At 34.4% G+C, this 26014-nt stretch overlaps 2 protein-coding genes across 7 annotated transcripts in view; one reads left to right on the plus strand and one right to left on the minus strand.

The window, feature by feature from the left end:
• Positions 1-23441, minus strand: part of LOC128158196 (carbohydrate sulfotransferase 1-like) — a 48503-nt gene extending 25062 nt beyond the window's left edge. Inside the window, exons 1-2 of one of the 6 annotated variants that reach the window (XM_052820951.1) lie at positions 23318-23441; positions 13114-13173 (exon numbers count right to left, since the gene is read on the minus strand). In XM_052820951.1, the coding sequence (XP_052676911.1) occupies positions 13114-13173; positions 23318-23399 (142 nt within the window). In that variant the 5' untranslated portion in view covers positions 23400-23441. Of the gene's footprint in view, positions 1-13113; positions 13174-13962; positions 14300-15505; positions 15811-17855; positions 18241-23317 lie in introns of those variants that run through there. The other 5 variants (XM_052820950.1, XM_052820955.1, XM_052820949.1 and 2 more) reach the window with 5 other exon arrangements.
• Positions 1-26014, plus strand: part of LOC128158201 (uncharacterized) — a 154158-nt gene that overhangs the window by 19427 nt on the left and 108717 nt on the right. The gene's annotated exons all lie outside the window — the stretch shown is intronic.

Genomic DNA, 26014 nt, shown 5'->3' on the forward strand with positions numbered 1-26014 from the left:
AGATTGGTAGTTAACCATGAACGTTAATTTGTAAATCATGAACAGATTGTGTTTTCTACGTGATAAATGATGTATCCATAGAAGAGTAAAGATTAACGGGGAGGGGGGGGGGGCGAATTTATTTTTCTTCAAAACATACTTTTTATTAAACATTATAATAATAAAAAATTATAATAATACAAATTATATTGAAACTTGACCTAAAGTACCAAATTTAGAGAGAGATGCACTAAATACCCACGCACTAATTCGATATAAAATTTAAAAAAGGTAATTTGTCATGCAGTCAGCTGCAACAGACAGAATTAGGGCCACGTACATGTATCTATTATCCAATTCAGTTTAGATTTCTTTTCCCTGCCCGCTCCTCTAAATATCCAGCCATGCAATTTTTAAAGTTAAAAATTTTAAAGAATGAGTAATGAAAGCAATTAAGAAAGAAATCGGACAAAGTATTCATAAAAATGAAAACAAAATGGTTCAACATTTTAAGCATTGTATTATATTAATGTGCAGAGTGTTAATTAATTCCCGCGCTTGAGCGGGGTTTAATGTAGTAATGCTAATTTATTCATTTTGTCACCCGAGTTTAATAACATACTACATGTTTGAAAAAAAAATGCCGGTAGTTAAATCGTAGGGGGTGGAGATTAGAATGTGAATAGCTCAGTCTACATACACAGACACTTATTGAAAAATGGAAACCTGTTGAGAAACGAAATTGCTTTAGAAAAAAAAATCGATAAAAAACCAAAGAAAACTCGAAAGTCCCGAGAAAAACCCATAAAGGCCGCTGAACACATTTTAAATTATCCTTATATGACTGGAATATTTTCATGGCCATTTTAATAGCAGACAATTGTGTCTCAATACAGCCTGATTGTTAAGCGAATCCATAGGGAGAAGCTCTAGGGGTGAACACCCCGTCCTTCCTCCCCCCGAAAATATTATATTAAACGTATTGAAATCCCATTGTATAATTACCGAAAAAGCCTCGGATTACACCCTTCCCCAACGGCAAAAAAATAGCACCCTTTGACCCCCACCCCTCCACCCCGGGAAAAATTGTAACATTTTTTTTCTATATTATTATTACGAAGTGCTTTATTGGATTAAAGTACGCCCGACCATATTTGATTATCTCATAGCATTTATATAATTATTCCTTATTACTTACATTTACATAATTTACAGCAATTGTACTATTGATCATTTAAATAATCATTTATGAAATATATTGGACTAATTCTATACATTAAAAAATTGATTCGTAGTTCATTTTGAGGGGGCGAGGGAGGTGGGGGAGGTGGGGTGTCAGTTACCTATTTTTCTAGAAAGTTTACACTAACTCTTATTTGCAAAGGTTCCAGATATAGGCCTCGGGACCCCCTGAAAAACTGAATACTACCTCAGAACTCCCCCCTCTCAACGGAAAAATATGTATTCGTGCTTGTTCTAAGATTAAAAAGAACCCTTTGTTTTAAGGGAAATGTGCGACTGGTAAAAAAACGTCTGGAGTGCCCCCCCCCCACTCACCCGATACATGTAACATTCAATGTGCTCTCATGTGCTCTTGACCCATTCACGAAAAGTGTCTGTTCTTAAATAATCAACCAGCCAATCTGTTTGAAATTAGCTCAAAGATACTTTATGCTGTAATTAAATTCGATTACGCACTGTAGAAAACGTGATTCCCTTTTATTTATCAAGAGTTGTCAAAACTGTTCCATATGAGTACTTGGCTTTCTTGAAATGTTTCTTCCAATGATTTTTTTGTTACATTTTCCAAAAGTTAGTTCAACAGAGCACATAGTCGACATGCGCAACAGGCACGTTGCATCGGGTTGGTTTTTTAACAAAGATTTCTCTAAACAGTGGATGTACCCCCCCCCCCCCCCCCCCCGGATTAGGATTTTCAGGATTTTGTGAAATACCCTTTTGTTGCCCTTTTTTTTTTTGCTTGTCAAGATTTTTTAGGATAAGTCTGACCCCCCAACACTTTCAAAAAACTATGCTACGTGCCTGCACAATGCATTCATATTCTGCTAATACAACTAAACGGCCAATATAGATACTCTTTTAGAGCTTCATCAGACGCCGTATATTTGGTAAACATCCAATAGCTAAGCCACGGTGTTAGAAAATAGATACAGAAATGCTACTTCTTCTCAAACTCCAATAAAATCGACATCCCGAGCTTAAATATAGCAGCAAGTGAAAGCAAATAACCCCCTTACCTCGTATTTTTTGGAAAATGTAGAATAAGACAATTCCTCCAAACAAAGTCACGAAATAGCGAAAGACATTTGCATGCTAGCAGATTAGATCATCACACACCACACAACGGATTTTTATCTCGAAGCAGGGTCAAATAAGCGAGAAGTAGCAATGTTTTTTTAACTGATTTCTTTTTTTTTTTTAAATCTGCGATGTTATTGGATTTCGACCGTCTCTCTTTCTTTCTCTCCCTCTCTCTCTCTCTTTCTCTTGAGAGATGCCACGTGTGTTGTGTTTCTGAACATTATCTGTTCAAGATTTCAGAACGCAAAAAATAAAAAAAAATAAAAAATTGAAAAAAATGGAGTAAGAAAAATAAATGGCCTGCTCTACCGAGTCTTTCAGTGCAGCTATATGCCTTTGCCGTAAAGCAGACGTTAAAAATGTATTGGATTACAATAGAACAACAATTTTAACCTAGTATTGTTTATTTTGAAATAAAGTGAGAAACTAAACTGAGAGGCTTTTATCCTTCTTTTTTTTTTTTACGTCAGCGCATGTTAATCTTATCCAGAATTAAACATTAGTTTAAAGTTTTTGACATGACATATTTCATGGCAATAATGGGACCCTCACACATTGTCGAATCATCTGAGGTTTGGCCCGTAAAATGGTCCGGTGTCGTATAATTTTAAGTCCGCCCCGTAATATGGTCCGGTGTCGTATAATTTTAGGTCCGCCCCGTAAAATGGTCCGGTGTCGTATAACCTAAGGTCCGCCCCGTAATATGGGCCGGTGTCGTATAATTTTAGGTCCGCCCCGTAAAATGGTCCGGTGTCGTATAACCTAAGGTCCGCCCAATAATATGGTCCGGTGTCGTATAATTTTAGGTCCGACCCGTAAAATGGTCCGGTGTCGTATAATTTTAGGTCCGCCCCGTAATATGGTCCGGTGTGGTATAACCTAAGGTCTGCCCCGGAAAATGGTCCGGTGTCTTATAACCTAAGGTCCACCCCGTAAAACAGTCCGGTGTCGTATAACCTGAGGTACGGCCCGTAATATGATCCGGTGTCGTATAATGTAAGGTCCGCCCCGTAAAATGGTACGGCGGAACCTTTAATATTTAATGTTTAAGGGGGATGTGCGGCCATCTTGTACATTTGAGGATAAAAAATTAAACATTTCTTGTGCACTGGCTAGTTTATGCCCCTAACCGGGTAACAAACAAAATTCTAATAGATGTTCTATTATTGTTCTATTATTGTAATTTTCAATTGAATTCTCCAGATTGTTTTTTAAAAATACACAGCATTGCAGGGCTGAATACTTGAAAAGTGCATTTCTTCTCTTGAGATTTATTCAGATCGTTTTAGATGTTAATTTTTCTGAGTTTGCCCGAGCGAAATCTCCATAAAGGTTACTGACTGAACAACCAATCATTGCTATAAAATTGACCTTAACATTCAAATGTGCATACAAATAGATACAGAGTATCAGTTAATAGTCCATCACTTTAGTAGTCACCGGAATTCAAACCAAAAATCGGCTTAATGAACAATTCTATCTAAGGCACTTTTTCGATCATTTCAAATGAAATATACTTTTTCTTCCTTTGAGATATTTCAGATATCTAATTAATATGTTTCTTTTCTGATTTTGTACGCGCGGGATCTTAAAAATATTAAGTGATTAAGCAACCAAACTTTACTTTATAATAGAACTTGTCATGAATTTGTGCCGATTACGTATCGATAACTTGTCTGTTACTTCTGGTCGTAACCGGAAGCAAACAAAATTTAACTGTTTTACTTTTATAATTTTCGACTGAATTTTCCAGAATATTTTGAATTTCAGCATATCATAGTTATGGTTAATCCATAAATATTGCTTTTTTTCTTTTGAGGTATCTCATATATTTTCAGATTCTTTTCTGATTTTGTCTGTGCAAGACTCAATAACAGGAATTGATAGAGCAACGAAGCTTTGCTATATGATAGACCTATATGGATATGTAGATGTGCAGAAAAGGTATTAATGATTTACCCGGCATGTCCAGTCGTCACCGGAAGCAAACAAAATTGTATTTTTTAAAACTTTTTTATTAATGATAGCATATTCTAGATTTTTACAAAAATTCAACTCAGCATTAATCTCTCATGGAAAATTATCATAATGACTATTGCATTTCTTATGTTGAGATATCTGGGATATCTCATTTAGATGTCTCTTTTTTTTTCTTTTTTTTTTATTTGAAATACCAGAGGATCAACGGAGGAACTTGTTTTCTTTTCTTATTGTGGTTTTCCGCTTTACAATTGCAATTAAGTGTTCATTGACTTGACAACTTTTTTAATTTAGAGATTTGGGTTTTAAAATTCTTTAAGATCGTATATTATATTTTCAAACTTCCACGGAAGACCTATTTTTTGCTCGCACGAGATCGCATCTAGTTATATTTCTATTATTGGTTTTCATCGTAAAATATTTCAGTTATAGGATTGGGACCCCTTGCATGTACATGTACTGTTGTTATATCCCCAGAAATACCGTAAAATTAGTGTAATTTAAAAAAAAAAAGTACAGTAGTAATTGAAAACATAATATATTTGTAGCTAAGTTTTATACGACGATTTTTTAAACAACAAACGCCTGGAATTATAATTTCAAAGGAGTGTCAATCTCCTTGAAATAATCTTAAAATATGGTAAAGTCTGACGGTTTTGATTTTCATCTAATGATATCTTATTTTTTTTATAAGAAATGCATGCCATGATATTTGTGAAAAAAAATTAATGATACGCGTATGTTTGTGGGTGTAAAAGACGGGAATCTAGAAAAAAAATTACCAGGAGGTGGTTCAACTTTTGCCTTTTTTCACATAATTATTTAAAGATAATATTTTTAGGAAAAAGAATCCCCTAAACTCTATGCCAGATGCAAAATGCTAATACAGCCGAAAGAAAATGGCTCTTTACTTAACTTACATATGTTTGATTTCTTATATAAACTAATTATAACATAATTAATTTCTTTGGACACTCCCCTTCTTTGTAACAATAAAAATCTGTTCATAAACACAACTGTCCTGCTCTATCAAAGTCTATAAATCTACCCTGACCAAGAATTATGTATTTTTAAAACGTTTTCCCCCATTTAGCTTCGATGGAGAGGCGTTTTAGTCATAATACTTCATCAAGTCATGAGCAATCTTTGTGTGACGCACATGTAGGTACTTGCAATATTACATAAGAAGACAGGCGGACAGACTAAAGAAATGAACAAATCATAATATTGATTTTAACATATTAACTTAATATACTTCGGTCATTTTAATTTTACATGTATAGAACATATTTTTGCATTTGACTGTAAAACATACATTTATCAAATAATTTGATTTAATTTTGGTAATTAAGCATAGCATCATTTACCAAAGACATCTTTGGTCCCAGGTTGGTGAAAAACACCTATGAATAATATTCTAATAACGACAATAACAACCTTAAAAACCCCATAAAATAAGTAAAAAAAAACCCAATGGTACATAAACTTTTGTACAGGAGCTCTATGAGATGGCTTTACAAGTATACCATTACTATGGGTTTTCATAGTTTGTTTCGTATCTAAAGGCTTTGCTATCCCCGTTTAAAATTATTCATCAAGACTTAATTTTCTAAACATTTGTTGATTATCAGATATTGTTTGTTGAACCACCAGTAAGCTCAAAGGCCATAGCGCTGCAATATATTTCCGAATATTTACATTTTCCTGTGTCTCTGTAATAACACTACGAACCAATTTTGTTTACTACGTATAGTTCAAAACTATTGGGGAGCAAATGGGGTTTCCATAATTAATATTATAATATTTAATCGTACTAATGCTAAAAATTATATGAATATAAGTAATAAAGAATCATTTTTTGAATACTATGAGGTCATAATTTCGGTCGGGGCGTGATCAAATGTATCATAAAGCCCTTCGGGCTTTATTGGATTTGATCACACCCTAACTTAAATTTTCATCCCATTATACCCAAAGATCGATTCCTTACTCCTAAAATACAACATCTAAATGTAACAGAGCTAACATTTTTAGCTAATGAAGATATTTTTTAAATTTTGCCCAGTGTTTTCTGTCCAAACCATTAAATCACTAAGATCTTGCTTAATTTTGAATAAAGTCGCTCTGTTGTCGGTAAAGGAACATGTAACACTAGGAACGGACAAACAAGTTTCGCATACACTTACTTTTCATGGACAAACACCATTGATATTTTCTAGCTAACATGACTGTTTATTATTCTCAGTTCACCAAGGAGAGAGCTAATTTAATTTTTTGCTTTGTTTGATCGTTTTTTATTGTTTTAGACACGAAACCGAAGACCATATAATGAGCACACGAAATTGTTCATCGATGCATGTGTAAGCGTTAACGTTAATGTAGACAATCGAAAATTATTTTAATTCTTTTAAAAGTAATTCATGAAAAGGATAAACAAATCTGACCCTCTGTCAGTTCAACTAAGTTCTTCATTTTGTTTTGATCAACAAAGTATAAATGGGTATTTGACGATAAATTTGCCATAACAAAGCTCTGGTTAAAGAGAAGTAACTAAAAGTTTTAACACGCTCAGTTTAAATAAGCCTTATTGCAATGTAAGAAAATTATGATGCAAACATAAAAAGAAGTCGAACATTTCAGTTATAATATGAAATCGCTATCGAGATATCAATATGTGGATTATTTAAGCACTGAGTCATTATATTTTGAAAGATACAGTCTCATAACTGCAGCGGTGTGTGCATACAAATTGAGTAACGCGCGCTAGCGCGTTTTGAAAAGTAACAAAAAAATCATTTTATTCAGTTTTACACATGTCAATAGATAGATCATTTGGTCCACTCAATGGGAGATTCAGGCGTTTCAAATTTATACATATGCATGTTATGGAACACGTTATAGACTCTAAGCCATTTTAACAAGACCTTGGATTTTCGTTAGGATGTAACTATCTTTTTCTTGGGTCACAACCAGTTAAGGTTTAAAGTGAAATATGCACCCATTACGTTGTCTTAGCTTAAAAGCCAGACAACTCTTGTTGATTTAAAAGAGCCGTGTCTGAGTGACCAACAATGAAATACACAGGCGAAATTATTACATCTACTAAAATAAAATGTAAGAGAAGATCTTTCAATGAATTCACAACTACACAAAGTGATGACAAAAACTAACAATTATAATGGGGCCTGACACATAGGTCATTGCCACACTTTGAGTACGTATGTTGTAATTAATTAGCTTCTTTTAAGTTTTATTAGGAAAAAATTATTTTCCCTTCCAAACTGTCAGCTCGAGATTTCTTGGTACATGTACACAATACTGGCGTTATATATATTGGTATATAATCTATAATATAATATAATATATAATCCTAGACGCTAGTAATATAGCGAACAAAGAACCTGTACGGCAATACATGTGTTTGGCTTTATTCAAAGCTGTTCTAAACCATTTTTGAAGCTAAGCTTGTTTTCTCGTAAAATCATGAAAGATAAATATAACTTTATATAAATAGTGCCTTTTTGTGAGAGTAAGAGTTGAAATTGACACCCCGAAAAAACCATTGTCAACCGACGCGAAGCGGAGGTTGACAGTGGTTTTCGAGGGGTGTCAATTTCAACTCGTACCCTCCTAAACAGGAACTATTTATTTTGTTATTACTGAATGTCTTAATTTTAATTTTAATAACTGCTTTTATATAGGAATAACATGAATTCGATGGCGAACCGTACGCGCATAATTTACGCGCATGTAACAATGCGTTGTGTTACCCGTTGCCGAGTGCGTTGCTTACGCTGAGGGTAATAGAACGGATTATCAACGCGTCTAAATCAATCAGATTTCAGCATTTAACATGAAAGTATAATAAAATCAAATAGTTCATTGTTCATATTTAAAGTCGGTTTGTTCTCTGGAATTTTGAAACTCGGACTCGATTTAAAGCTCAAAGTAGTATTAAAACATTTATAATTTTGTTGAGCTATGAATTGATCACATCTTTATCTTGCTGAAGGAAAAATGAGGCAACTTTTCTGTATTTTTCTTCTGTGTCGGATTTTTTCACCCACGTCCGCTCCTCCTCCTGCTAATTCCCCGGGTAACAGTGGATGTCCAAGTAAAATGGGGCCTTACACATAGGTCATTTCCACACTATGAGTACATATATTGTAATTAATTAGCTTCTTTTAAGTTTTCATTGGGAAAAAAATTGCATCAAACTTATCAATGCATTTAAAAATAAATGTACAATTTAAAAAAAATTAGGGACAAAATATATGTTTACCTTCAGGGACTTTTATATATAATCAATTAATACCTAAGGAAAAAAAAAATACAGGGTAGAAATAGCTTAAGCGGCAATAACATTTTCTCAGTGAATAAAACAAACTGTAGAAATTAACCCCACAGATTGAAACATAAATGATCTTTTGCATATCTGAACTTATTTTGACAATGTTTGTCGTTTGCGTGTTGTAAATTGCAAAGGGTAACTCTCAGTGTTAGTATTAATGGAATCGCTCTTTTCTTCATTGTTATTTCGGTCAGTACAGTATACATGTACCATCATTCATGTAGATCCTTTGAAAGACGTAGGTTTAACGTTAGGGCGATACCCATATGCTTCGTTCAATTTATTCTGTGCCACACTTGCGTATCAAAAACTCTCTTCGAACACTTCTCTTTCGGCTATCTTGAACACCAAACCACACTCGGAGGTGGTTTTTAGTGTCAAAGAAACTTGTTTCAGTTTAAAACCGATAAATACAAAAACTACTTTTGGTTTGACACTAGTTGAAAACCAGTTTTGCAAATAAATGAAAAGTTTGCAAAAACCGAATTAAAAATTACAAAAAAATGCTACTTGTAGGTTGGGATATCTTACTGTGAGGGATTTGGAAAACGCTGAATTAAATTCCTTGATTATCTACTTCGCACTGATGACTTTATGAGCTTGTTTTTTAAGAGATACGATATTGAAACAAAAAAAAAAACCCCAATATACATTCAAATGTTAACCGACCAGTGTCAGATGTTGTACGAAATATTGCACGAAACAAAGTTTTTGATTCAAATTTATCCCCAATTTTGTTAGAAAAGTTAGAGATGATTGATATAAAAAAATATTATTCTATTTTACCCAATAGCTAGTATCATGCATAAAATTTGTTCGTCTTAAAAAAAAATGCATTCAACAAAATTAAAATGCCGTAGTACTTTTTCGTAACCCTCCCGTCTTTTTAAATCAGCTACTTATATTATCCATACTGAGATCTGGTTCAGAGTTTTGCAAATTTAGTACACACATATGTAAGTCGACGAGATGCGAAAGGAAAATGGCTCTTGAAGTCTTGTATTGAAGAGCCATAAGGGTCAAACTTATTAATGAAAAAAAAAAAGACGAGAGTAGTTAACATCTTCACAGTAATTTTGTGGATAAGAAATTTCCTTAGAGAGGTTAAACAAACACAACTCAATTCACGATTCTTCGTTGTCGCTGATTAATAAAGTTTGTGGCTGATAAAATCATAAGACCATATTTACTTCTTCCTGTGTCAAGTGTTGCCGGGTTAAGTGACCATATACAGTTCATTATAAATATTTAAAAGGGGTTTATATTTTAGTACTACAATAGATGTATATATTTATCTCTATATCTCTACCTAATTCGTCCGTCTGGCTTTCTGTCTGTCTCTGTCTATTTCTCTTTTTCTATGTCTATATATACCGACTTCTGCATGCATTTGTCCATTAAACTTCTTCCAGTGCCTTTTGGTAATTTGTAGACTTTTAAAATGTAATCGCCAGAAGATCATCGATCAGAAAACTTTCGAAAAACTAAAAATATGAAGAAATAACAATGAAAGTTACTTAGTCTGCTTTAAACTTTTCAGATTAATTTTCCCCGTAGAGACGCATTCACTTTTAATGTTGCTTTTGATTATCTCTGCTCAGTGGGACTATTGAAATTCTTTGCTGTTCAATTGAGCCTCTCAATTTATTCATATAAGACGGACTGTAATAGAGTGTCTGTTGAAAAAAATCGTGATTTGTAAAACTGCGAGCCCGTGTCAATCAACTAAAATTAGAATCAACCCGTTTAACATTTTGGTTAAAATATAGGCTACGTTTCCGCATTGAAAATTTTGAAATTCTCTTCTTTTGAAACATTGTGTTTGCGATGTTTCCACAGATCACTAACACGTGACTGGGTTTTTTTCAATGGTGCCTAAAACAGATCGTTTTGTTCTCTTCCTTGTCATTAAATCTGTGTTTACAACGTGTGTTTGCATTTTCAAATTGCGCTGTAAAAAAATCAATGAGTTCTCAATTCAATTGACTTTGTGACACCTTTTCTGCCTTTTAAGTAAATTACAAACGGTCGATCGAGTATATATTGATATATTTTATAGAATACAATCAACAAGATAAAATAAAAACCCCCAAAACAAAACTTTTGTAGCATTGTGTAGAACGAGAAAAAAATACAGACTTCGTTCATGCGTTCCTTTTGACACTTCCATTTCGTATACATGTTACCATGCTTATCGGCTTACATGTTTTCTTCCTTCGACTTTTAATTTGTTTGATAAAGGCTATGAAAAGAGAGAGAGAGAGAGAGAGAGAGAGAGAGAGAGAGAGAGAGAGAGAGAGAGAGAGAGAGAGAGAGAGAGAGATCAAAGCATTCTTTCTTTGCTTAAATCATAAATATTTTTCCGAAACATTTTGAGGAAACCCTTACATCCTTTTATGATGTTTTTATCCCTTTATATCCAATTCGTATTATGGCTAGCAGGAGCTGCCTGCCCCCTCCTTTATAATAAATATCTTCAAATATTTCATTGCATGTGATATAAAGCTTGATTTGATTGAGAATTGAACCAATGTTTATCTTAAGTAATCAACAGTAAACAAGAAAAGTAATATTATACTGCTGCAACGCTTAACTAACAAACCACTGCTCTGAATATCCCTAATGAATCGCACAGAAACGCACCAAAACCAGCATACAAGTTTCTGTCTTATTCCATCCTCAATGGAAGTGACAGCAAGAGATCGATTATTCAGAACGACACCAATCTGAGATAACTACTTATACAAATCAACTGACAACGCAAAGAATGGTTCAACGCTTCAAAAGTATAACATCATTGGACAATACAATTCAAACGATTCTTAAATGTTTGCTACAGCGATAACAACTACAATTATGTAACCTATGTATGTTTTACGCATATATCCATTTTTTTCCTTTTACAGAATTTGCGAAAATGGGGGAAAGGTTTCAAGTTTATTATTTGCGTCAGTCATTTTTTTTTTGCAATCAAAAAGTTTAAAACAGCAAACAATACAGGGATACAATTCCTGCTTATTAAATGTTTGAGATGTAAAAGTATTTGAGTAAAAAGCTTCAAAATCAGTTTATTGCAATAGTTACTCGATAAACGGTGTAAGAAACATTATTTTTTACGTCTTTTTTAAGGAAAAAAATGATGTTCAATATGTGAAAAATACTTCTTTTATAAGAGCAAAACGTCTTTCTCTAAGGAAAATCAAATTAAGGAATAATTTCATAAAATTTCAAAACAAAACTCACCAATAATGTGTAACAAAAAAAATTTAAGCAACACATGCATTAAAAACGTTTACAAAAAATAAATACAGATCGTATAGTAAACATTTTAGCATGAGATTTTTATACATTTGAAACTCCTAACCCTCCCCAACCCCTCACCCCGTCCCCGCACTCGAGCAAAAATCCCAAACCACCAAAACTAATATTGATTCAAAAATCTTGAAAACTAAAGTTTACATTTAGAGAACACCAAAATTCTGTGATTCAAATGCGAATATCATCTATTAACTGTCTGTTTCTCTCTCTCTCTCTCTCTCTCTCTCTCTCTTAAAAAATTCTATACCTCTCATTAAATCACACATTAAATCAGCCCCATATATTTCTATATTTCAAAATTAAATTTGAATAAAATGTAGAGTAAAATTGAAATAAAAACGCACTCATCATCATCTTTCCACCCTAAATTCCCCTCTCTCTCTCTCTCTCTCTCTCTCTCTCTCTCTCTCTGCGCTTTGTTTTATTGACCCCTGTTTAAAGAAATAATCGCACATCTATACATCCATGACTTAATCGTAAAGACAGATGTAATATGACACCAAGTATTGTATTGTCCGCCAGTGGTTTGCTTTGTAGCGGATCTAAGCGATTTGACGTCTAAGTATTGAAGTAAGAAGCTGCCATTTACACAAGTTAGGGTGTCAGATGTTGTCTTTGTTTACAGGGGTAGAAAGGTCATTATTATATGTAAAGCCCCCCATGACCGATTTAATGCGAAACACAGCTAGTTTTTATTTTAGGTGTTTTGATTCAATAGATGCGTATAACATAAAATAATACTAAAGTATTCTCAGTTTATCGACATTCACATACACATAAACTTCTTAATACATCAAAGTATCGGCGTTGCGTTAGTTTGATGACATTCATTCAATAAGAAAGAAATCTCTGAAAGACAACTCTCTTTTCCCATCTTACATATTTTCGATGCATAATAAACTAGAATTGTAATTTTCAGCCACACTGTGTATAGCTGTAAAATCACTCCTACTTTTGCTAACATTTCCAATCCGTGTCGATTTTAATAGATAATGATCGCGTAAACTTACTATAAATTTAACACAGTGGCATTCCGAAAACTTCATAAAATATATGAAAAATATATGGAATCCAATGAAGCCCATGATCTACCTGGCCCTGTATGTACATACATTTACCAAACACCTGAGACCTCATCCGAGATACCTGTGTATCACACCTACCTAGCCCGTGGAGTTCTGTGAAGTTGACCCTGAGTTTGCTCAGCTTCAGCTGGTCCATAACTAAAACGACATAAAATATATGCAGCTTAAAAGTAAAAATGGCCGGGCCCATATACTTTTAAAAAAAATTAAATATTTTATTAATTCTTACTCCCTTGGGTTCTTTACTAAAAAGTAATTGAAACATTAGGAATATTGCTTTGCTTCAAAAAGAGTTGGGGAAAAAAATTCTAAATTCTTATTTAAAAATTCTAGGTGCATTCGATGAGTAATTTAATGTGTAATTCATGAACTATTTATTCAGTATCAATATAAAACAAAATATACAAAAATGCACATCTTTTTTAGAATAGAGTTAATGTGTACTCTTTTGTCAAATATCAACCTAAAACAAAATGGTTGAAATTCCATTCCACCCTCCTCCATATCTCATGACGCTTCAACTTTGTCATTGTCCCTTATTCAGGTGCTCCAATTGAACACATTGAGAAAGAGAGAGAGAGAGAGAGAGAGAGAGAGAGAGAGAGAGAGAGAGATTTGAAATCTATTTTTTTCTGACATCAATCCCATCAATACGTTAATTCCTTTCAAATTAAAATATGTTGAATTCTTTAAATGGACCAAATTGTAAATAACAAAAAAATTATTATTTCTTGTGTAAACTGCAAGGTTTTAATACGTTTTCATGCGTTGAGTTTTAAAAAAAATCATCGACCCCCCCCCCCCCCCCCCATCTCGAGCAGGCAGAATTATTTTAAAAACGTACTTGAAAAATAATCAACATTCTTCACACGCACAGAAAAAGGAAATTTGTTGATTAGCTTATACCGGTTCTTTCTTAATACTTACCAGATCTAAAAGAAAAAATTATAGCAACGTAAAACAGAAGTAAAGATCCGAGAAAAACCAACACATATCTCGTTGAGAAGATACTTTGAAGTACAAACATTTTGTTTCCGACAAAAAAAAACCCACACAAAATCTAGGAAAAAATAGTATCACACAAAAACGTTTTGTTACTTTATAGATACAGTGTATATTGTACAAATCTCCACTGCTTTTAAAATACAAGTACTGTCGTTCGCGAACTGCTCTGATGAAACTGCTATGCATCTCCACAAAGAAATAAACAGGTTTCCGTTTTAGAAACGCCCTTTTCTTGTCGCTAACACTTTGTTGGGAGCTTGATTGGTTTTTGAATTTGCGAAAAGGCGAGTTCATCCTTCGGATGAGCTACGCGTCACATTTATTACTCGCTTTAAAGAAGTATAACTTAATATATAATGAATGCACATACACATAATAACATTTTCGTTTGCTTTAGGCTCAACACATTGACTCGCGTGTAATGTATGAAAAATGAATCTGTTTGGGTTAGAGGTCATTGCATTAATGAAAAGGAAGTCTCTGAAAGACATCTTAAAGTTCCTTTTCTCATCATTTTCTTTCATGCATCAAAAACTATTAATTATAAAACCAACTATACTTTGAAAAGCCCCCCCCCCCCCCCCCCCAAAAAAAAAGAAAAGAACCATACAAAACTAGAAACGTGATTTATGTACCAGAACAATCTCAATTTGTAGCCACATAAAATAAACACTTGCTGTGTATTACGTTTATTCAGTCATGGGGTTAGAATAACCCCCTTGTACACGATGATAACATCTGACACTCTAACTCGTGTCAAGATGCATGGCTACGAAGCCGTTCACATCCCCTTCAGAGCAACCCATCGGTGAACAACACAATGTGTAAATAGTTCCTGTTTAGGGGGCAACCGTTTAAATTGACACCCCGAGAAAACCATTGTCAACCGAAGCGGAGCTTGACAATGGTTTCCGAGGGGTGTCAATTTCATCTTTTACCCTCCCAAACAGGAACTATTTATTTTATTATACTGAATATCTTAATTTTAAAAAAAAACTTCACTGCTTTTCTAAACCTATGGCCAACAGTACGCGCATAATTTACGCGCATGTTACAATTCGTTGTGTTCCCCGTTACCAAGTGTGTTGCTAACGCTGAGGGTAATACAACGAATTATTAAATGCGTCTAAACCAATCAGATTTCAGTATTTAACATGAAAGGATAATAATACTTGTTGTCATATCGCATCTTTCTGTACGATTAAGTCATGGATGTTTAATTGAGCGATCATTTATTAAAGCAAAGGCCATTAAAACCAATACCGAGAGTGCAATGATCGTACAATGGCATGTAAATGTTTACTTTTGGCTTTTTACAATGTTTTAACGGTTGTATTAAGATTTTAGGGTGGATAATCAGTGTTTCTTTTTTTTAATCTATTCTCTTTCATTTTATTCCAATTTAGTTTGACATTTAAAAGGGTACCTCCAGTCAATTTTTTTTTTATTTCATTAAAATACTCACCTGATCGTTTTAATGACAGTCTCGAAAAAACCAAGTCTGCAGGATTTGTAGTTCAGCTGGAATTAATTTCAAAAGATGCCAAACCTAACTGAGAGTAACCTTTCGCTCGGCTGTTTCCGCCGTTATCAGCTGTGTGACGTCACAAATGTGTCCCACTGCAGAGGCAGTCTCTATTGCTTTACAAACTACGTATTGTCATCTGATTATCACAGTGAACTAAAGAGGGGCACAAGATGTTTTAGGGTAGGTTTTTAAATACACATTAAGATGGAGTATCCCATCACAAAATTGCACTATATGAATGAACCACACTTGATTCAAAATATACCGTATAACGGGTATTTTCTGCGGCTTGAAATTTTTGCGGTTTAACCCCTAAAAAGTATCAAATTATATTCTGCGTTTTCAATTTCTGCGGTTACATTAGACCGCAAAAAAAAAAAATTACATATGTTTACTGGATTTTGATCGATCTAGGGGATAAACTTGTCGATAACTGTCCGTTAGGATTTGGAAGAATACTTCCGCGCTTTACATATTTTAAAATCGACATTCTTATCGTGTTCACGATAAAATCAGAACTAACTCTCAAATGTTTTACAAGTCTACTAAATACTGCTTGTGAACTTTTCTCAGATCATTTATATTTCATACTCGACTAAACACACAGTCCTTATATCTGTTCAGCTATAATTGATATCGCACAGGTAACATGAGATAATTAGGTGTGAAATACGACGCAGAGCCCCCTAATTACGGACTGATCCCGTTTGAAAATTATAGCTTGTATTTTGAATAGTGTCAAAATAAGTGATTTTTAAAAAAAAATATTTTGCGTTTTGAATTTTTGCGGATTTTTCTTATCCGCAAAATACCGCAAAAAATAAACAACCGCAGAAAATACCCGTTATACGGTATTTTAGTTGTTTTGCGAATGTCACTGTGTTACACTAAGTAGGTTGTACGTGATTCAAATCTCTTAAAAATCCACACGGTTGGGTATGTTAGCAAAGTTATGGCTGATTTAACCGATACACAATGTTTATTCTGAGTAGCTACACAATGAAATCATTCTAGTACATGTTTCTTCATTTGCCTGCTATCCAAAGATAATTTTTTTACACGTATGATATCCAAGACGCAAAAGAGAGAGATGTCTTTCGGAATTTTGTTTCACTGAAAGAATGAACTCAAACTAACGCTTCGCGGAGACTTTGATACATTAATCAGTGAATGTGTATGGGATTTTGATATTTTAATTCTTCTATGACAAACTGTTCTTTTATACAAACGCGTATATATTTTCGTCTTTAAAAGATATCCACATTATAATAATGTTGAAAATATCTTCAGAATATTTGTGGGACTCATAAATGCCACTCTTAACAAAGGTTTAACAGTTCAAAATAAAAATAAACACATCTGAGATGAATACCATGCAAAAAAAAACACACCAAAAAAAAACTATGTCAGATCAAGATTAAGGTGTGACGTAGACAGATGACGTATCTATGTCAAAATTGACAATTATCACACATTGAATCTTATTGTTCAAAATGCCCCCATTCAGTTTAATTCAGAGTGTGACCAGTCTTAACAGGATATCAATCATCTACCGAACAGTACGTGTATATCCCCATTCAATAAATCAAATCAAAACACTAAACTGAGTATATCAATCCGTGAGGAATTTAAAAGATGATGATCAGATAAAATATTCGAAGTATTACACAGTGACATTCCCAAAACGGCCAACAATATGAGAGAGAGAGAGAGAGAGAGAGAGAGAGAGAGATTGTTTTAAACATGCTGGAATCAAATTGATATTATGTTAACATCAAAATACAGAAAATTTGGTCTTCTAATTCTAATTAGTGGTACTCTCCTTTCTGATATATTTCATTTTATCAAATAAAACATACAACATGACTACTTGTTGTATATTTTATTTGATAAAATGAAATATATCAGAAAGGACAGAACGATAAAAATGCGCGTAAAATGTTTGTGCATTTTGCATACATGTATACGGAACAGACATAGTTCCTGATATGGAAATATAGTTGTTTACGTGATGTGTCTATATTTGGATGTGATTCTTCAAGCGATACAGACCCTTTTTTATGTTAGATAATAATCCCGCTTTTTTTGTTCTCTGTGACAGTTTGTAGGGTGTACATTTCTTTACAACTGACAAACATGAATAGAACAGGTCGGTGTTGACATCCCCTTATTAACGTTCTTGACGTTTTTTTTACCCTTACAACCCCCCCCCCCCTCCCCCACAAAAGAAAAATAGAAGAAAAAAATGCTATTGATAAACTTATAACGGTTTCGTTTGATCACTTACCGGTACCAATTAAAGCAACATAAAACAGTAGTGTAGTTCCGAGAAAAACAGACACAGATCTCGCCGAGAAGATAGTCCGATGTAGCATTTTGTTTCCGAAAAAATAGGACACGCGCAGACAAACGAGAAACACAAAAACCGCGTGCTTTGTCGTGTCACACACCACTGCTTAAAATACAAGTACTGCCGTAACGCAACTTCGATGTATCTCTACAAAGAAATCAATAGGGCTCCTTTCTAGAATCTTTTTTTCTGTCTTTGACTTAAAACGTTGTTGGGAGCCGATCTCGGCCTTGTTTGCTCGAACTTTGAATAAGCATTGTATGCCAACTGCTCCGGTTAAAGGCCAGGTTTTATATATTGGCGACAGCAGCTAACTCGATACGATGTCCTGCAGACCTTTTGGTTAACGTTTATTAACAGACCCAAATATTACACATGCTCTGACAAAGGATACCCTGGCTCCGCGCCATGGTAGAAGAAAATGATCAATAAAGAAAGCTAGAATAACCGATGTAATTTTATCGTTAATGAGAAATGATTGGTTTTTAAAATAAAAAGAAAGAAAGCAATTGAATTAGGATTTTAAATAGATTATCTGAAGGTCAATAGTTGTTACTTGATCTGATTTTACGCACGTCTATTTAAAAACAATGTTTTGCTGGGGGGGGGGGTAATAAGTTCTAAATTTGACACAGATTTTTATCATTAAATGTCTCTCAGTAATTTTCTTCTTAGGTCATGAGCAGGGCCAATGTGAAACTACCATAAACGATACCTGGATCTGGTAAAGACCATTTACGATTTTAATTTTTTTTTAGACTATAAATGCTCTAAACCTGTAAGTTTTGTTTATAGTACAATATTACACACCCGCTCGCACGCACGCACATAAAGATAGCCACTCAATAAGTTTTATTAGCTTGAGGTTATAAAATCGGATATGATGACGTCTCAATGATTTGACGTTGGTCAAACTGAGTGATCATTTCACCGTGTAACTACTTAAACTGATAAACATGATGATATGTTTGCCTCTAAAGGTGCAATGCCACTACATGTACGACTGCCAACAGCATGCCATATAGTGGATTAGAATCTCTTTTATTTTATCAGTAGTGTTACCCCCTATAGATATTTGGTGATGGTGAAAGGGGGGGGGGGGAGGTCCTGTATGTTGTATTAGGAATGGGGAGGGTGACATTACATATCAAATTCTTGAAAAGAAGTTTCATAAAAGTCTCATACACGAAATATTCCATCAACTCCAGAGAATTAACGACTTTTGAAAACCACACCCTTGAATGTAAAACGATATGCTTGATTAAAGAAAGTTGATTTTGTGCTAATATATTTCTGATTTTTGAAATGGCGTGTGTTGCCTATATAACTATAATGGAATTTCTACGAAGAGGAGAGTCGATAACCCTCGGGGCCATAATCGGTTGGAGGGGGAGGGGTGCCCTCAAGCACCTGTGCATCATTACAAAACTACTATAGCATTGAATGATTTATTTTTCACTTAGTCGTGTCAATAACTGCCGTCTGGTGAGCAGACAAATTGAAAAAACGCGCGTTAGAACGTTATGATAATTTGTCTGCTGAACTGACGGCAGATATTGACGCGACGACGTGAAAAATAAATCATTTATATTCACATTACCTTATTAATAAAATCAATGATTTAATTAATATAATAAATAACACTGGCATCGGAAGCAAATTGAAAGTGGGGGGACTAGACTAATCCTCAGAAATATTGACAAAAAAGTAATTCCCAAAATCATGGAAATCCTAATCCGTGGGGGGGGGGGGGGGGGGGTTTGGGGGGGGAGGGGCTAGTATGCTTCTGAATCCAACTTCTCATTCTTTCAAGGTAAATTTAGGAACAATAATCTTTCCTGCGAGTAAAAGTGGGGGGCTGAACCCTCTATCATGATATGTTTCTAATGGTTAGGTATAACTTTGCAAAAAAAAAGTGGGGGGGGGCTAAGCCCCCCTAGCCCCCCCCCCCCCCCCCGCCGGTTCCGACGCCTATGAATAAATCGGTAGCAATTGCAGGTCACTGAGGGGGTAAACCAGTAACAGGAAGAGCAAGAACACCCGTTTTCTAAAACCGACTTAAAGTGGTTATCACACATAGACTGTTGAGATGAACCTTGAGTATATAAACCATGAAAAATGCCGGACTCTTGAACTTTTGCTTTTAACATTAGAATCAACTTTGGGGTTCAATAAACATGGTGTTTTTTAGGCTATTGTCTTCTAGTTCACCTTGAAGTTCAATCTTAGAAGTTTTTTGCAGTAGTTATCTTCAAAGTAAATACCAATAGATTTAAATGATCATGGTTGAAGTGGCGAAGCGCTTCTAGATTTTTTCAAACACAATAGTACGTTAACAAATCAAAATAAGATTATTTTCTACATAAGTTATCTTTCTTATCAGATGGTCATTCAACCTTAATCTCTCTCTCTCTCCTCTCTCTCTCTCTCTCTCTCTCTCTCTCTCTCTCTCTTTCTCTCTCGTTGTGCTTTGAAATGGATTAATATTAAAAATATTCTATTACATTATTTTCAAACCTCACATAAATCAGGTTCATCTGATTTTAAATTATTGAATCAGTGAAGATGGTATAATACCATTGCTTCAGTTTGAATCTATACTTATAGATTAATACTTTTTTCAACAATATTCATTTAAGTTAAAATTTGACAAATGTTGAATTTTTAAAATAAGCCAATTCGTTTCTTGAATGCTCGATTTTAGATTGTCCTACTTATTCGCTTGTGAAGCACGACCTCTGGCGAGAGAATTGGATAGAACTTTCCAGAACGGGGTAACCGGTGCCAAGAACGCTGGTTGACTTAATGCGTCGTAGGCATGCAGGTACCTTGGATAAACTTGAACAATTTGATGCAGTTTTAGTTTTGATGGTAAGAACTTTTCAGAACTACATGTGCTTGGGGACAGGACCCCCCCCCCCCCTTATATTCACCCTTACATTCCCGAGTTATTTTTTCATCATTCATTTTTAAAATTATATGTAAATGTATGCTACACTAAAAGACATCAATACTAACGCTAACAAAGCTATGTATGATAAATATACATATCACTGGTATAAAATGAGTTATACCAGGTTAACCACCGGACAGCTATTTTGAATCTGACAACTTTAGATTAAAATATGGAAATTAATTTACATAAACTAGCGATTTTTTTTTAATTTCATACATTTTTATACTACACAGATTGGTAGTTAACCTTGAACGTTAATTTGTAAATCATGAACAGATTGTGTTTTCTACGTGATAAATGATGTATCCATAGAAGAGTGAAGATTAACCGGGGGGGGGGGCGAATTTATTTTTCTTCAAAACATACTTTTTATTAAACATTATAATAATAAACAATTATAATAATACAAATTATATTGAAACTTGACCTAAAGTACCAAATTTAGAGAGAGATGCACTAAATACCCACGCACTAATTCGATATAAAATTTAAAAAAGGTAATTTGTCATGCAGTCAGTTGCAACAGACAGAATTATGGCCACGTACATGTATCTATTATCCAATTCAGTTTAGATTTCTTTTCCCTGCCCGCTCCTCTAAATATCCAGCCATGCAATTTTTTAAAGTTAAAAATTTTAGAGAATAAGTAAAGAAAGCAATTAAGAAAGAAATCGGACAAAGTATTCATAAAAATGAAAACAAAATGGTTAAACATTTTAAGCATTGTATTATATTGATGTGCAGAGTGTTAATTAATTCCCGCGCTTGAGCGGGGTTTAATGTAGTAATGCTATTTTTTTCATTTTGTCACCCGAGTTTAATAACATACTACACGTTTGAAAAAAATTGACGGTAGTTAAATCGTAGGGGGTGGAGATTAGAATGTGAATAGCTCAGTCTACATACACAGACATTTATTGAAAAATGGAAACCTGTTGAGAAACGAAATTGCGTTAGAAAAAAAATCGATACAAAACCAAAGAAAACTCGAAAGTCCTGAGAAAAACCCATAAAGGCCGCTGAACACATTTTAAATTATCCTTATATAACTGGAATATTTTCATGGCCACTTTAATAGCAGACAGTTGTGTCTCAATACAGCCCCATTGTTAAGCGAATCAATAGAGAGAAGCTCTAGGGGTGAGCACCCCCTCCTTCCTCCCCCCGAAAATATTATATTAAACGTATTGAAATCCCATTGTATAATTACCTAAAAAGCCTCGGATTACACCCTTCCCCAACGGCAAAAAAATAGCACCCTCTGACCCCCACCCCTCCTCCCCGGGAAAAATTGTAACATTTTTTTTAAATTATTATTACGAAGTGCTTTATTGGATTAAAGTACGCCCGACCATATTTGATTATCTCATAGTATTTATATAATTATTCCTTATTTTTTACATTTACATAATTTACAGCAATTGTACTATTGATCACTTTATTAATCATTGATGAAATATATTTGACTAATTTTATACATTAAAAAATCGATTCGTAGTTCAGTTGGAGGGGCGGGGGAGGGGGGTGTCAGTTACCCATTTTCTAGAAAGTTTACACTAACTCTTATTTGCAAAGGTCCCAGATATAGGCCTCGGGACCCCCTGACAAACTGAATCCTACCTCAGAACTCCCCCCTCTCAATGGAAAAATATGTATTCGTGCTTGTTCTAAGATTAAAAAAAAACCCTTTGTTTTATGGGAAACGTGCGACTGGTAAAAGAACGACTGGATTGCCCCCCCCCCCCCCCCCCGATACATGTAATATTAAAATTTACTCTGATGTGTTCTTGACCCATTCACGTAAAGTGTTTGTTCTTAAATAATCAACCAGCCAATCTGTTTGAAATTAGCTCAATCTGCTGTAAATTCGAATATGCACTGTAGAAAACGTGATTCCCTTTTATTTATCATGAGTTGTCAATAAAACTGTTCCATATGAGTACTTGGCTTTCTTGAAAAGTTTCTTCCAATGATTTTTTGTTACATTTTCCAAAAGTTAGTTCAACAGAGCACATAGTCGACATGCGCAACAGGCACGTTGCATCGGGTGGGTTTATTAACAAAGATTTCTCTAAACAGTGGATGTACCCCTCCCCCCCCCCCCCCCCCCGGATTAGGATTGTCAGGATTTTGTGAAATACCCTTTTGAAGCCCCTTTTTTTTTGCTTGTCAAGATTTTTTGGGATAAGTCTGACCCCCCACCACTTTCAAAAAACGATGCTACGTGCCTGCACAATGCATTCATATTCTGCTAATACAACTAAACGGCCAATATAGATACTCTTTTAGAGCTTCATCAGACGCCGTATGTTTGGTAAACATCCAATAGCTAAGCCATGGTGTTAGAAAATAGATACAGAAATCCTACTTCTTCTCAAACTCCAATAAAATCGACATCCCGAGCTTAAATATAGCAGCAAGTGAAAGCAAATAACCCCCTTACCTCGTATTATTTGGAAAATGTAGAATAAGACAATTCCTCCAAACAAAGTCACGAAATAGCGAAAGACACTTGCCGGGGGCATGCTAGCAGATTAGATCATCACACACCACAAAACGGATTTTTATCACGAAGCAGGGTCAAATAAGCGAGAAGTAGCAATGTTTTTTTTTAAATGATTTTTTTTAAATCTGCGATGTTATTGGATTTCGTCCGTCTCCCTTCTCTCTCTCTCTCTCTCTCTCTCTCTCTCTCTCTCTCTCTCTCTCTCTCTCTCTCTCTCTCTCTCTCTCTCTCTCTCTTGAGAGATGCCACGTGTGTTGTGTTTCTGAACATTATCTGTTCAAGATTTCAGAACGCAAAAAATAAAAAAAAATAAAAAATTAAAAAAATGGAGTAAGAAAAAAAACCATGGCCTGCTCTACCGAGTCTTTCAGTGCAGCTATATGCCTTTGCCGTAAAGCAGACGTTAAAAATGTATTACAATAGAACAACAATTTTAACCTAGTATTGTTTATTTTGAAATAAAGTGAGAAACTAAACTGAGAGGCTTTTATCCTTCTTCTTTTTTTTTTACGTCAGCGCATGTTAATCTTATCCAGAATTAAACATTAGTTTAAAGTTTTTGACATGATATATTTCATGGCAATAATGGGACCCTCACACAATGTCGAATCATCTGAGGTTTGCCCCGTAAAATGGTCCGGTGTCGTATAATTTTAGGTCCGCCCCGTAATATGGTCCGGTGTCGTATAATTTTAGGTCCGCCCCGTAAAATGGTCCGGTGTCGTATAACCTAAGGTCCGCCCCGTAATATGGTCCAGTGTCGTATAATTTTAGGTCCGCCCCGTAAAATGGTCCAGTGTCGTATAACCTAAGGTCCGCCCCATAATATGGTCCGGTGTCGTATAATTTTAGGTCCGACCCGTAAAATGGTCCGGTGTCGTATAATTTTAGGTCCGCCCCGTAATATGGTCCAGTGTGGTATAACCTAAGGTCTGCCCCGGAAAATGGTCCGGTGTCTTATAACCTAAGGTCCGCCCCGTAAAGCGGTCCGGTGTCGTATAACCTGAGGTACGGCCCGTAATATGATCCGGTGTCGTATAATGTAAGGTCCGCCCCGTAAAATGGTACGGCGGAACCTTTAATATTTAATGTTTAAGGGGGATGTGCGGCCATCTTGTACATTTGAGGATAAAAACTTAAACATTTCTTGTGCACTGGCTAGTTTATGCCCCTAACCGGGTAACAAACAAAATTCTAATAGATGTTCTATTATTGTTCTATTATTGTAATTTTCAATTGAATTCTCCAGATTGTTTTTTAAAAATACACAGCATTGCAGGGCTGAATACTTGAAAAGTGCATTTCTTCTCTTGAGATTTATTCAGATCGTTTTAGATGTTAATTTTTCTGAGTTTGCCCGAGCGAAATCTCCATAAAGGTTACTGACTGAACAACCAATCATTGCTATAAAATTGACCTTAACATTCAAATGTGCATACAAATAGATACAGAGTATCAGTTAATAGTCCATCACTTTAGTAGTCACCGGAATTCAAACCAAAAATCGGCTTGATGAACAATTCTATTTCGATCATTTCAAATGAAATATACTTTTTCTTCCTTTGAGATATTTCAGATATCTAATTAATATGTTTCTTTTCTGATTTTGTACGCGCGGGATCTTAAAAATATTAAGTGATTAAGCAACCAAACTTTACTTTATAATAGAACTTGTCATGAATTCGTGCCGATTACGTATCGATAACTTGTCTGTTACTTCTGGTCGTAACCGTAGGCAAACAAAATTTAACTGTGTTACTTTTATAATTTTCGACTGAATTTTCCAGAATTTTTTGAATTTCAGCATATCATAGTTATGGTTAATACATAAATATAGCTTTTTTCTTTTGAGGTATCTCATATTTTTTCAGATTCTTTTCTGATTTTGTCTGTGCAAGACTCAATAACAGGAATTGATAGAGCAACGAAACTTTGCTATATGATAAACCTATTTAGACATGTAGATGTGCAGAAAAGGTATTAATGATTTATCCGGCATGTCCAGTCGTCACCGGAAGCAAACAAAATTGTATTTTTTAAAACTTTTTTATTAATGATAGCATATTCTAGATTTTTACAAAAATTCAACTCAGCATTAAACTCTCATGGAAAATTATCATAATGACTATTGCATTTCTTATGTTGAGATATCTGGGATATCTCATTTAGATGTCTTTTTTTTTTTTTTTTTTTTTTTATTCGAAATGCCAGAGGATCAACGGAGGAACTTGTCTTCTTTTTTTATTCTGGTTTTCCGCTTTACAATTGCAATTAAGTGTTTAATGACAACTTTTGTTATTTAGAGATTTTTAGATGGTATATTATATTTTCAAACTTCCGTGGAAGACCTATTTGTTGCTCCCACGAGATTGCATCTAGTTATATTTCTATTATTGGTTTTCATCGTAAAATATTTCAGTTATTGGATTGGGACCCATTGCATGTACATGTACTCGTATTACATCCCCAGAAATACCGTAAAATTAGTGTATTTTAAAAAAAAAAAGTACAGTAGTAATTGAAAACATATTTGTAGCTAAGTTTTATATGACGATGTTTTTAAACAACAAACGCTTGGAATTATAATTTCAAAAGAGTGTCAATCTCCTTGAAATAATCTTAAAATATGGTAAA

This window comes from Crassostrea angulata, chromosome 8 (assembly GCF_025612915.1).
Source record: "Crassostrea angulata isolate pt1a10 chromosome 8, ASM2561291v2, whole genome shotgun sequence".
NCBI lineage: Eukaryota > Metazoa > Mollusca > Bivalvia > Ostreida > Ostreidae > Magallana > Magallana angulata.